General features: G+C 44.0%; 1 protein-coding gene across 1 annotated transcript in view; it reads left to right on the top strand.

Annotated features, from left to right (window-relative positions):
- The window catches only part of thsd7ab (thrombospondin, type I, domain containing 7Ab), a 488,245-nt gene that overhangs the window by 230,251 nt on the left and 242,877 nt on the right, over positions 1-15,117 (top strand). The window contains exon 8 of the mRNA XM_072460164.1: positions 2,311-2,505. Within this exon, the coding sequence (XP_072316265.1) occupies positions 2,311-2,505 (195 nt within the window). The remainder of the gene's footprint in view (positions 1-2,310; positions 2,506-15,117) is intronic.

The raw sequence follows: 15,117 nt of genomic DNA, 5'->3' as shown, positions 1-15,117 counted from the left end.
CAAGGTGATGCAACGCCTAGTTATACTGCGTTTCTTTCTAAATGTATAGTCTCTAGAGTCATAGCATCATAATGATGGTAATAAGAGGTGAATTTTGATGGTAATAAGAGGTGAACTTCTGTGGGGCCTCACTGAAGGCCCAGGCCCCAGGCTCACAGCACGTCACTTTAAAAAAAATGTCATTAGAACATTTGGTTCAAATCAAATGATAGTAAAACAGCTGCCAAAAAAAAACAAGCTAACTTTACTATTTAGTGCATAAGAACAAATGCAGCAGTCACAAGGCCACATAAACAGTATCTTGCATGTTTTTGGAGTTTTTGCAGCCTCTATTTTTTCAAGTCTGGTGAATCTGGGCTCAATTTCTAATTCCTTTAACCATTATATAACTGTATATATATTATAACATTTACAAGTTATTTTTTTACGTTTTTAGGTATATAAGTTTAAGGTTAATGCAATGCAATTTAGAAGGCTTATTTAATGTTTAGCACTGACAAAAGACATACTTCATTATTGAAAGGAGTTTATTAATATACAAAGAACCGCTTATCGGTAAGGATTTTCATGAGGATAAATATGTTAAAGGTTAAAAAGATAAATGTGACAAGCGTAAGAAATTGTTTTATTTGTATTTCTTGAAACTCTTACGGTGTGTTCACATACAAGGCATGGCAATAAAAGTTGTGAACTATCAGTTTAAGAGACCATCATTTCAACCAGGGATGCAACAACACTAGCTAGTAAAAAAAATATTTTTTAATACCCAGGTGAAAAAATATTTTCACCTGGGTATTAACAAACAAAAGGACAAACTAATAAAATACTCACATGTCTCTAATACAGTCCAGGTCCCTTCAGTTAATACAAGAAAATAAGGGAAAGAATACCAAACTGCTCAGCGGTCTTTGTAAATGGCAATGCCTCATTCAGTGTGGTTATTTTTAAACTTTACCCTCCACGTTGAGCCTCAGGATAAAGCGGAGTATTCCACTTTATTTTCCCTTCGGCGAGATTTCCCTTGGTCAAAAGTCTTACGTTTCATGACCACTCTCGCAGAAAGAGATGTGGAGCTTGTTTGATCGTGTCTTGTCCGTGGCGAGTTATCTACAGTACATGCAGATGCTGTTTGTCACTGAAGTTAATGAGCTTCAGTATAATAGGTCTTGGACGCTGGTTCAGGTCAGGCTCTAGAGTGATGTGCCAAGCTGTGTCAAGCTTTATCCTCCCGTCTTTTGCTAGTAATTTTCAGATATTCAGGGATCCAAGCCTATACTAAACTTGACTACATCTTTCCATTCAGTGTCCTCTGACAGACCGACAGGACATCTCCGTCTCCAAGATTTACTTTTTGGCTGTTGCCGCAATGTTATCCATCTTGTTAGTCTTTGAGTTTAGAACCTGCATACCAGCTAGAGCTGCATCAATCTTTGTGTCAATTGCCTTTATGTTATTGGTGATCTCCTGCTGAGCCGCCATGATCACCGGGTCTATTTCCGCTTCGGTTCTCCTCCGGAGTGGTGCTCCGCACGAAGGCAATCGGATGCAGAGCCTGGGGCCGCTTTAGAGCCTTTTTAGCCTGGCTCTTTGTGCCTGACCTCTTGTGCGGTTTACCTGGCATCTTCGGTGTCCAAGCTCAATTTTTTCTGCTCTTTTTTTTTCTCATGCCAAAATGGGCAATCAGACAGATAGTATAGACAGATATTTTGCATAGATTCAAACGATTTGAGTGGAACAGACTTGGAGGTTGATTTGCCTAGGGGATTTTGGCATGCTAGTGTTCGGTCAGTTTACAGATGTGGGGGTTATGGATCTGGATCCCCTTAATATGCAGGCATTGTTTGGACATTAACTAGGCCTACATAGCTACAAAGTTTAAAATGTTCATAAGACAATTCACAAGAAAGTTAAATGTACAAGCAGAAGAACATTAACATTATGCACAACGTGAATATTAGATTTATCTCATAAGAGTTCTTCGCTGAGACAGCTGATGGGCTTTAAAATGTCATGGCCGAAACTATTTTATTTATTTATCTGCAGGTCACTTACAGACCCCCTGTCGTGCCATCCTCCTCCCATGAAGTGAGGTTGGCATGATTTGGCACCGATGATCACTAATCGATGAAGATGTGCATGATCCATTGTCACAGACTTGGCTTCTGTTTTACGCTAACGTGTGGCAATATTTGGCAAAATGTGTCTAGACTTTAAGCTAAGGTGTACACAGACTAATATTAATTAAAGTCTTTAAGTCTCCTAGAGTATACAAAATCATGTGTCATAGTGTTTATTGTTTCCTCCATGCAGGATGGGCGGTGGATCGCAGCCTGTGCTCGTCGTCTCCGGCCCCTGCCCCGGAGCCCTGTGAGGTGCCATGTTCCAGAGACTGTGTGCTGAGTGAGTGGACGGCCTGGTCCTCCTGCTCACAAACCTGCTCCAGCAAGACCATTGAGGGCAAACAGATGAGAACACGCTCTATCCTGGCCTACAATGCCGGAGAAGGTGAGTATTATTGGAGAGATGGTCTAAATGGAGAAAAGGTCTCAACTCCATATGAATGGTTCTTCATCTCCTGAGTGTGTCAAGTTCCACTGTATATGTCGCATACGCCTGTCCATCGGATTGAGTCGTAGCTCTCCTTCACTGTGGAACTCCTCCAGGTTTCTACTTTTTCCTCAAAGAGGTTTGGTAGTTTTTCCTGGCCGAGAAGGAGGGTCTGAGGACAGGGGAGCTTGGGACATTTGTCTAAGGACACAGGATGCTGTGACATTACCAATTCCATGTCCCTTTAATTATTGTTCAATCTGTTTTTCACTGTCGCCCCTTGAGGCAACTGCTGTTGTGATTTGGGCGGGCAAAAATAAATTGAATTGAATTGAATTTTATTATGCCCGGACTGTGGGCCTCTGTTTGAGACTATTAGATTCACCACATTTACATTTCTGACCTAAATGAGTGAAGATGATAGTGACTTAAAGCAAGTTAAATAATAAATAAAAGACACATTTTTTCCTCACTGTCAGACATTACATCAAATAAACCTTTCCTGTTTTAGGTCTGGAAAAAAAAGTGCTTTACCAGAATAATAATGATATAAAGATTTTCTTCAACAATATTTAATAATCCCCCCCTAAGTCAGAAGTTTACATACACTAAAATGACTATGTCTTTGAGTCAATGTTGGCAAATGATGAAAGACTGGTTTCTGCCCAGAGACAGCAGGGGGCAATGACGGACACGTCAAATGCTCGGAAAATACATATTTAACCATCAGAGGGACTTACAAAGGCATTTAATAAGGTGAAAATTTGACTTAGTTCTGCTTTAAAATTAGGAGACATCTTGTAGTGTTGTGTTTTATTCACAATTTTTCTAAAACCTAATGTCACAGATTATTTTTTTATGAATGAACACAGTAAGAAAACAAAAGAAAAGAAAAGAACAAAAAGGGTCTCAACTTACCCAAGTCTCCCCTATGCACAGAAAAACAAAGTAAATCTGAGCGAGCAAGTCTTGACTAGATAAAAACAACCAAGAAGGCTAGGAAACTCGCAACATCGCCTAGATCTGGAGATTATGTCCTTTAGTCATGGCTGCCCAGGCGTCCTCTGCTGTCACTGTGAGGATGTGCAGATTTCACACTCGCTTGCCTTATCTCTGGTATTCCGCTTATCACCCGCAGATTACTGCAGTGTATTTGGACAGCTTTTGACTCTGTAACGGTTTCTCACATTGCTCCCTTGCCTTCCTCTGCTCCTGCCATGTGTAGTTGTCTGATGTTTTCTTCTATGATTATCTCTTTACGCCTCCCTCAGTCACAGCCATGGTGGTGGCCTGGATCGCCGTCACGGAGGGTAAAAACTATGGGATTGTGGTATTAGCTGTCGGCAACGGCTTGCTCTGTGTGGGTAGTAAGCTTATAAAGTTAGTTTCCCCATTAGTTAACCTTACTCCTGGATGTGTTTCTGCATATCACAGCATAGATTTGGCCAACAAGCTCGAACTGAGTACAAGTTTTTCACATGTATTATGCAAATATTAAAAAAAGAGCTTTTAACCATGTTCTAAAATTGTTTTTTGATGAATCCTGTTTACGAACATCCCAGATTTTTTCATGCCTAAAATCAAGATAATTAAAAATACATGCCGGGGCAAGCTTTGGCTTTGGTTTATTTCCCCATGGTATTTCCCTCTGCTGACAGTAAATGGAGTTCTAACACAAAGCCTGATGAGGCAACACCTGACTGTTAACACGTAATGTGCACTTTTCGGTACACACATTATTAAGTTCTAAAAAATGAGATGTAAAACTAAAGGTACTCAAGAGCACATTTAATGGCCAATATCAATACAAATGCAAAATATGTCTTTACGTTTTATGTTAATTTGATAATTAGCATCAAATGTAAAGAAGGCATATTCTGCATGTGTGCCTCTTCCTGTTCATGGGTTTCAATTTACTTTGTTGTTGTCTGTATTTCGAGGAAGTCATTGTATGTTGTAGCCTATATCTGCTGTTAGTCAAGAAAAATAAGGTCCTGTCCCAATACTTGAACTTGTGTGCACTTCAGATGCGCAACAAGCAGCTAAAGTGCAAATGGTTTCTCAATTCTTCTAATTCTTTAGAATGTTTAGATCTGCACTAATGCACACGGTTCTTTCCGCACTTCCAGTACATTCCCCACAATGTATTTCATTGTCATGTTGTCAATCAGCGCTTGTGCCATTGCAACTTAGCAGCAAGAGCTAACTGGAAACAATGGAAAAGAATGTCTGTTAAACCAATAATATTTTAAATACATTTCCCACTGCCCAGTGTCCAGCTAACAACACTGAGGACTTTTTCACAAATGATCAGATCTAAACTGGACTGTGGCCTTGTGATTGATTTAATTGCAGTTTAACAACCACTGACACTGACAGTTTTTACAACGCTCTGAAGTGCGGACTGTCTGTCCTTTCGCACTTACACACTTCATGCAAGAAAATGTGCAGAAAATGCACACTTCACTGAGGTGTGTGGTGCATAGTGTGAGTTTTGGGACAGGGCCTTAATAAATCAGCACAAAAATCTGTAGCTTTCTGAGGACACGGATAGTTATAATGTTTAAGAACATTTTACCTGTATTTGACGTAAAAACCCATTAAGATCAATCTCAAGGGTGAATAATGTAACATACTATGTACTTATATAGTTAACTATGCTTTAGCGACCTGCAGTTTACTCCACAACAAAAATGTGTATCCCCAAAGGTTTTGTTGGCATGTTTCTCCCTGTGTCTGGGTGGGTTTCCTCTGGGCAGTTCGGTTTCCCCCATCAACCCAAAACATGCAAAATTGGTAAAAACCTCCTGACCGAGCCAAGCTCAATATCTGGGTATGGGTCCCTGAGCGCTGCACTGCAGCGCCCACTGCTCCTGAAGAGATGCCCTAGTGACGTTGAAGGATGGGTCAAATGCATAGGACAAATTTCTCTACTAGAACAATAAAGTGTACCTTAACCTTAAGAGCAGCAGTCTTTCCTTATTTCCTTATTCTTCAGCTCATGCCGTTTTATGTACTTGGGAGAGTAGGGCACGTGGAGCTGTGAGTCTAAAGCTGTAGACCCAAGCCCACCATGTTTATTATGGATAACGTAGGGCGATAGGGGCTCAGGTGGTTAGAACACATCATGATGTGTCTTCTGTTTGTGTGCAATTAACCCAAACCCTGTAGCTGCAGTAGTGTGACCTCAATTTAAACTGGAATTGAATTATGTTCTGTGTTTTAATCTGTTTCCAAAGGACTTTCACGAGGGCCAAAATTTCCAGAAATATTTGGTAAATTTTCATAATTCAATTTTATAGTTGTTGAGTTGTGTAGAAAGAAGTGTGGAACAATTGTATGCAACAGTAATAGTAGTCATCCCTGTATTGTTTAACCTATGGGTTACGTCACTTTTCTGGTGAAGGTCTGGCACCCTTACAATCTTCACAGCTGTTTTGTCTTTTGAGCAAAAGACCAGGGGTTTTCAAACTTTTTGACCGGCACTGCCTCCAATCCATATGGAAGTCAGTAATCCACCTGCAGGTGGAGTCAGCCACGTTGAGCTGGAAGAGATTGTCCTGGAGCAGAGCGGGCAGGATGGTGTTGAATGCAGAGCTGAAGTCCACAAACAGACCTGTTGGCTCTGTAGGCGAGCTGCATAGGGTCTCCAGCAGGGGGACTCCGAAACACGTTGGACATGTACAAGTACGTACAATCAGTTGGACTGATTTAAAAAGGAGTTGGACTCCGAAAACACATTACCCTTTGTGGCTAGGTGTTTTCCCTTATTTATTTCGTTAATTTTATTGTATTTCTGTGTTTCTGTAATTTCTTTGTGATTTTAATGCATTTTTCCTGCTGTGTGAAGCACTTTGAATTGCCTTGTGTATGAAATGTGCTCTACAAATAAACTTGCCTTGCCATCTATATATGTGATTTCAGACTGATACGTAACATATTTAATACAATTACTTGTAAGGCCTTTTCCTTCAGTCATCATTAGTAACACAAATATTCACATTCCCCTGGAAAGCGGGAAACACTTTGTAGCTGGGTCTTGCCGTCATGCATACCACAAAATCTTGATTATGAAACAGTTTCTGATGTTTAAATCTACTGTAAGACTCACGTATAGTAAGCCATTACTATACACTTCAGCAAGTTTTATTCGTTTTCCCAGCACCTTTGACCAGGTCGTCTCTCATCTGGTTGTTCAGTCAGATCAGGTGTATTCCACCACAGATGTCCGCGACGTTTCGGTGTAGTAAGTTATGTAGAAAGACTGGTCACTTGATCCTGGAAACATAGTTTTAATTGGCAGCAGGAATGTTCTTTGGAGTCCGTTATCGTGTCACAAAGGCCTTGGATATCCTTTCACCCCGATTGTGAGGGTTGATTTATTTTCAGGTTGTCATCATTGGTCCCTGGAGGCCTTCACCAGAGACAGGTCACTAGCAGGAGAAGAACCACCGCACACAACACCAGTCGTCCTTTAATTCCCAAAGTAACTGTTATAAGGTCAAATATTACTTTACCGGACCTATACAGGTTGTTGGAGTATATTTGTACTTATATTACAGATCACTCAGTAGGCGTTGCTTAATCCAGGTTACTCTCTCCGTTATCAGCAGAACTTGGTAAGGTCCTTCCCACCTTCAGTTCTTTAAAAGGGATCACGCCTCAACCTCTACTCCTCCAGTAAACACGCCCCACTCTTTAACACCACCTCTAATTACCCAGAAGCCCTATTTATAAGGCCTATTCACAGCATCTCTCGTCGTCTCTGCTCTCTCAACAGAGAGACACTCAGTCAGCTGCACGTTCGTTCGAACAAGAACCATGAGCCGTTTTCTTTCAGATTCTGATCTGTTCCCAGTCTTAACATTCAGTCTGAACAATCAGTCTGAACAATTTAGCCTGAACATTCAGTTGGTCACGTTCCCCAGAGGACTCACCCCTGTGCGATTCCACAGCCTCCGAACACCATCATCTCCCCCGCACGCGCTTCTCTCGTGGACCCACCTCCGGGCGTCCTCACCCGAACACCGACCTCCACGCCACAGCAACGGCCTGGACCCACGCGCTCTCCTTCTCGCTCTCTGCCCCTCATTTCAACCGGGCGCTACCTCAGCTCGCTGGAGCCAAGGCACGGTGTGCCACTCACACAGACCTCACTGCAGCCGGGCGCAACGGGCCGAAGCTGGTGGACACTTCTTTCAGACGCTATGATGATAAATATCCACTTCTCGTCAGCCTCCGCACTTCCTGGTTCCACGTCTGGAGGCGCGCAGCTGATGACGTCCCCACTGCTCCACAGCCCGCAGCTCAACCTCTCAGCTCCCTCTGGTGGCGGGAGCCAGGTTGTACAACTCAATTTAAAACAGATTAAACAATGTTCATAGGGACTTGGCAACGTCCCAGCTTTGTCCTCAACAATGTTGAGTTCAAATGCTCCCTCTTTTCTCAATCTTTCTCTTCTAATCATTTCTCTCATTCCCTTCTTTGAAGTTGCACTCAACTCCCTCGACACGCACTCCTCTATCCCTCCTCCGTACCTACTGCTACATTCTACAGCTACAATCTACTGCTATAACCTACTGCTACAACCTACCGCTATAACCTACCGCTATAACCTATTGCTATAACCTATTGCTATAACCTACCGCTATAACCGTCAGCTTCAACCCTGAGCTTCAAACCTCAGCTGCAACCCACAGCCGCAACCCACAGCTACAACCTACAATTACAACTTACAGCTACAACTTACAGCTACATCCTACAGCTACATCCTACAGCTAAATCCGCAGTTACCTAACGTAACTGTAGTCATAAGCGTGTAGCTTCGCTACTAGCACATATGACACCGGACAGGCTCCAACCACAGGCCTTTGAGGCTAGCCCTCAAACACTCACATACCTATCAACGTACCATCTTCAATGCGCTGGCTCTTTACCATTCATTTTAATTCTGGCTTAAGCTATTCTTTTTTTTTTTTTTTTTTCTCGCTCTCCGCTCGTGCTTACTATACTACACTGTTCTGACAGTTGCTTATCAAGCTGTTCCTTCTCTCTCATGCGAAGCGTCCGCTTCCTTTTTCGCCAACTTATGCAACCTTTACACCTCGTAGGCTCAAACACACTCTCACCTTCCGGCTTCTGCCATATTCCATGCCATTCTCTCTTTCACCCCTCATCCCATTTATCATCACCATTACGCCGACTTATGCCAGCATACTACTTCGACCCCTTTTGACTCTGCATTCATCCCTCCCTCATTCATCCCTCCCTCAATCACCATCCCCAGCCACGCTCACTCTGAGCCCCGCCGGCAGCCACGCTCACGGCAACCACACTCACTCCAAACCACTGTGCCAGCCACGCTCGCTTCGAGCATGAACATTGCCAGCAGCCACACTCACGCAAACCCACGGCGGCAATCACGCTAACGACAACCACACAAACTCCAAACCACGGCGCCAGCCACGCTTGAGCATGAACGTCGCCAGCAGCCCTGCTCGCCCCGACCCACGGCAGCCGGCCACATGCTCGTCCCGACCCACGGCAGCCGGCCACCGGGACGCCGTCTCTCCCCAGAACTATTGCCGGGCACCGGGCCGCCGTCTCAATCCGGAGCAGTCACCGGGCACTGGGATGCTCAGTCATCTCACATTCCCTCTTTCTCAGGAGAGGCATATCTCAGCATGCACCTCAACCCATCGTGCATCTTTGATGCATTGAAGACCGCTAAGCGTACTCCATCATCCTACAGGACAAGCCTTAATTTCAGACCAAGGATCTGCTTCTCGTCCCTACGACGAGTAACTTTAGTGCACTTCTCAAGTGTCCCAAGACACAGAAGTAGCAGAAGTAGCATTTAAATATTTTCAGGCGACCATCGGACCCCGCACCAAGATGATTCTTCTCCTCGGTTCAAGGCCCAAGGGAGGCAGCTCGTTTCTGGCTACTCTCAACGGGTCCTCCATGCCCGTTTGGATTATATCCCACTATCGTTCAGGATATTCTTGGGGGTTCGATCAGTCAGAAGGCAAGATCAGTAAGGGATATTCTATTATGCCGCATCTCATACGTTTCTAAACTCTGTCTACTCCCCTCTATCAATCCGTCACCTACATTGCTTATACTCAAATCACCATAATCGACCAACACCTACTCACGATTCACTGTCCCAAAATCCGACGCTCCGGACCGAACTTCGACAATCGCCAATTCCTCTTCAATCTTCAGGAATCACTTTAAATCAGACTACCCTCTCATCTATATTTCATTTCATTCATTCTCAAAAAATATCATTCAGCTCCAATTAAGTTCCCTCATTTATCGCTCATATTGACCTTATTACTATCCCCAGCTCGTCAACTCCTACATCCACGCAAATATTTTTCTCTCCCCAGCATTTCTCCACTCCGGAGCAAGGGGACTCCACCATGTAATCCAGTTTTAACGATTGCTTGTCCAAACCTCAATCCTATCACTCTCGCACCTTATTCACACCCATGTACTTCCATTGACGACCCACAAAAGCTAAAACTCCACTCAAATGCACCAGTATTAATTCTCGTCTCCAGTAATGGACAGACTGCTTCTAGATTCCATCCGGCTACCCTCCAGAATCCTCAACTATCCAGCTCCTCTTTTCTCGTACCACTCAGTTAACATAATTTTCAGCCAGGCCTTACGTCGAGATCCTTCTTTTTACATCATCTTTGGGGGTTCTGAATCTGGGCTGATTACCCGAGACAGAGCCCCCATCCTGAGTCTTTACCCAGCCAACTCTCGTCGCTCATCGTCGCGCCATCGTTGATCCATCGTTTGATCCATCGTCGATCCATCGTCGATCCATCGTCGATCCATCGTTGTTATTATCAATAAACATTCTTTCATATTCCATAGTTGTGGCGTGGTCCTTGCTAGTGAAGTGTGGTTGGAGATGTTAATCGTCAACATGGGTTCAGGAGCGGGACCACGCCTCAACCTCTACTCCTCCAGTAAACACGCCCCACTCTTTAACCGCGCCTCTAATTACCCAGAAGCCCTATTCATAAGGCCTATTCACAGCATCTCTCGACATCTCTGCTCTCTCAACCTCACCCTCCCCCCACATGTCTCTATCATCTCCACCTTAACACATCACCATCTACGGAGGGGGGTTCTGATCAGCTGGGCTGATTACCCGAGACAGAGCCCCCATCCTGAGTCTCTACCCAGTCAACTCTCGTTGCTCGATCGTTGCTCAATCGTCGCTCATCGTCGCTCCATCGTCAATCCATCGTCGATCCACAGCACCCCTTGACCATTGTGTGAAAAACTCAACATTGTCTGATTTGTTTGAAACTCATGGGTTATATTCTCCTTGAGACACCATGAAAAAAAGTGCATTGCAGATATTGTGTATTTTTCACTATTGGCCAGCAGGGGCGCAATTAATGCCTTCACTTCTTCTTCCACTTTTATTTTGATGGTACATTTCCTCTCGTGTCGCTTACTTAGCATTAGCATTAGCGGCGGGTCTCTGTTGCTAGGTGACGGAGGCACAGGGAGGAGGGGGTACAGTTTCTTATTCTTTCGACTTTCGCCCAAAGAATAAAGTCTAAAGAATAAAGTCTAACAGAATGCAATTTTGGGGCGATCACGATCAAAACACCGCGCGGGAAGGCAGTCGCGCGGGTGGCTAGAGCCATCATCGCCGCTAGTGCGGCTTTAGTTATTATTATTATTACATGGTGAGGGGAAATAGTCAAATAAAAAAAAAATTAAAAAAACATCACTCATGAAATAAGTAACCATATGAAAACTTTCTTGCTATTTCCAGAAAATATAAAAATAAAAAAATATATAAATAAAATGCATTTTAACTTTTAGGATGCTACAACCTCCCCCAATAAAATAATAAAATGTCAGCAAAACATTTCATATTCAGAAAAAAATGTGCTTAGTTACTATTGACTTCAAACATTGACGGCTATAACTACACTTCCACTTTACTCGTCTTAACTTTATGTCATGCTATAAATTTTGTACTCCCATTCACAGACTGCTATTGTGTTATCTAGGACCACACTCTTATTTCTGTAAATACAACAAAAAATAAAATTAATTTCTGATCATTTACTCTGATAACTCAACTTTATTGCTACCAAACTTAAACATTAACTTATGTTGTTGTTGATGTATAACTCGGTTTTCTTGATGCATCATCAATCCACCTTGGCTGATATGTTCTTGTAGGACGTTTCTCTTGTTCTGCATCACATTTGAGTTGGACTCTTGTGGTGCTGAGGAGGAGATGAAGAGGCAGACGAGGCTGATGGCTCATTTTCATAGACAACTGAAAAAAGTTACTTCGGGTTCATTGGTGACACAAGGTGACAAAGGTGGAAAATAATGGTTGTAAGAAAAAGTTTCCTTTATTCTTATGTTTTTGTTTTAGTTTTTTCCTCTACAAACCACCCCAATTTTGACCCCTGAAGGAAACGCAATTTATGTCGAATTGGTGAAATGTTTTGTTTTTTTTTTGTCTAAAAAATGAACTTTGAAAAATGACTCACTAGCGCCACCTCAAATTTCAAAATACGGAAATGACGGACCTTTTTCATCGTAGACTTATGAAAATTAGTACAAACATACCTCATGTCAGGGCAAGTAAAAAATTATATTATGACCCCACTCTAAACCCCACAGGGAGTTGGTCATTTTTTTTTCTCAATCAATAGGCTTGCAAATTTGTCTAAATAAACTATATCCATGTGCAATTAGATGTATTTCTTTTGATTTTTGATACAATTCCAAATTTGGGCGTGGCAAAAAAATTACAATTGTTTTAAGTGTTAAAACTTGCATATCTCTAGCATGTGATGTCATATTTTTCTGGCACGAATAAATGTTTTGTGCAAAATCATGAGCTGATCACAATGATATACTATATATAGCTTTATTTAACAAAGGCTCTACCACGCGCCCTTGAATATTTGAATTGAGTTAAAAAATTTACTCTGACATAGACAAAATTTGGCACAGACACCATTCTTGCCTTTCCGAACAAAAGACCCAATGACGGCATACTTGTGATACGTCACAAAGGCGCTGGTACAGCGGGCAGCCCGGTGTAAATGCTCCAATCTTTTCTCACACTTTTTTCACACTTATTGTGCTTTATCTTCTGTATTTTGTAAATATTTTTTTCTATTTTACTGTACGATAGGGACACGCGCTGGAATCGTTTTTAATTCAACTGCTTTTGTCTTTTTTCGGCTGAATATTGAGTGTTTTTCGTCATGTCGTCGTGATGTACGCTAGCTCTGAGCTAGCCCCCGGCCCCCCCCGCGCCCTCCGGCCGCAGCTGACGTACGGTGTGCCACGGTACACGTTTATATAAAAGAGGAACTTCACGAACGATCAGGACACGCACTGGAATCGCTTTAATTCAACTTGTTTTGACTTTGTTCGGCTGGATTGAATGTTTTCGTCGTGTCGTCGCGATGTGCCTCGGCTCTGAGCCCCCCCGGCCCCCCTGCGCCCCCCGGCCGGCGGCGGTGCGTGTTTACACAAAGGAAGAACTCATAAAACTGCGGAGTGCCGTCGTCTTACCCGGAGATCGTCACGTTATCCCGGCGGACATCCTAAGGAAAACGCAAAGAAGCAGAAGGGCTGGACGGAAACTCTGAGAGAAGAGAGGAGGAAATAGAAAGCCGGTTCCCGCCGTAGTCATGGGTAACGTGAGGTCCCTTCAAAATAAAATGACGGAAATAGCGAGCCTCATGCGGTCCCAGAGGATGTATAGGGACAGCAGCGTCTTGATTTTCACAGAGACCTGGTTAACAGCAAAAATGCCAGACTCTATTGCAGGTTTGGACAATTTTCATCTGCTGCGGGCGGACAGAATGAGAGAATGCGGGTAGAAAAAAGGTGGAGGTCTAGCTGTGTATGTGAACACGAGCTGGTGCAAATCCGAACACTGCACAGTGAAGGAGCAGCAATGTAACAAGGATATTGAACTATTGGCTATTGGCATGAGGCCATATTATCTGCCCCGGGAGTTCTCACATGTGATTTTGATGGCAGTCTATGTGGCCCCGTCTGCCAATGCTGAATATGCTTGTGAAGCACTGCTCTCCTGCACTTGTAGGCAGCAAACACAGCACCCACAGGCTCTCTTCCTCGTCTCTGGTGACTTTAACCATGCTTCTCCCTCTTCTGTTCTACCGACATACACCCAGTATGTTACCTGCCCCACCAGAAACAATAGAACATTGGAATTGTTTTTTGCCAACACCAAAGAGGCTTATTCTTCTTCCCCCCTCCCTCCCCTGGGCAGCTCGGACCACAACCTTGTACATCTGAGGCCTGTGTATGAACCCATCGTGCGCAGGCAGCCTGCAGTGTCCCGTGTGGTGAGGATGTGGTCTGCTGAGAGCGAGGAGGCTCTGAGGGACTGCTTCAGCACCACTGTCTGGACTGAGCTTTACGGCCATGGGGAGGACATCAACACCATCACAGAGTGCATCACGGACTACATCAACTTCTGTTTTGAGAACATTGTTCCCTCCCGGACGGTGTGGTGTTTTAAAAACAAGCCATGGATTAACCGTGAACTGAAGGCTCTGCTGAAGGAGAAGAAGAGAGCCTTCAGGTCAGGGAACAAGGAGGAGCTGAGGACTGTGCAGAAAGAACTGAGGAGGAAGATCAGGCAGGCTGAAGCCAGCTACAAGAGGAGGATGGAGGAGGAGCTGCAGCAAAAGAACATTCATGGAGTGTGGAGAAGCCTGAAAACCATCTCAGGCTTCAAAATCCCCCCTGCCCAGACAGAGGGGGATCTACAGTGGGTGAATGATTTAAATGCTCACTTCTTGAGGTTTGATCGGTCACCCGCCCCTCCCCCTGCACAGCTGCATGCTCCCTCTTCCACAGCTGGACAATGCCCTGCATCCGTTCTTCTTCATTTCTCCGCCCCGGACCATCAGCTCCCCACTTCGCCTGGACTCACCCATCCCCCCAGCACACAGTCCCCCTGCCAACCATTGACTGTCACAGCAGCACAGGTGAGGAGTGAGCTGAAGAAGATTAAAGTGAGGAAGGCAGCAGGACCTGACGGCATCAGCCCCAGGCTCCTTAAGTCCTGCGCAGATGAACTGTGTGGAGTTATGGAGCATGTCTTCAACATGAGCCTGAAGCTGAGGGTGGTACCACAGGTCTGGAAGACCTCCTGTCTGGTACCTGTGCCCAAGACACCGCTCGCCAAAGACCTCAACAGCTTCAGGCCGGTGGCTCTCACATCCCACCTGATGAAGACACTGGAGCGGCTGGTCCTGGACCTTCGCAGGTCTTTCCTTCCTGCTGCTGTCAGACTTTATAACAAACACTGTTAGTCCTGAACACTCGCAATACTGACCTAACCATGTGCAATTCCGTCATATGTGCAATTACTGTCGTGATTCATGTGCAATTACTGTGAAATTCATGTGCAATCCATGTGCCGTCGTGACACATATTCATGTGCAATTACTGTCGTGATCACATGCAATGGTATTTATGTATTTATTTATTTTTATCTTTATTATTTTTCCCCTCCAT

Source organism: Eucyclogobius newberryi, unplaced genomic scaffold (genome assembly GCF_026437365.1).
Source record: "Eucyclogobius newberryi isolate DKJ021-1_F unplaced genomic scaffold, fEucNew1.0.hap1 SCAF_3, whole genome shotgun sequence".
Classification (NCBI taxonomy): Eukaryota; Metazoa; Chordata; class Actinopteri; order Gobiiformes; family Gobiidae; genus Eucyclogobius; species Eucyclogobius newberryi.
This window is presented reverse-complemented; position numbering and strand designations above follow the sequence as displayed.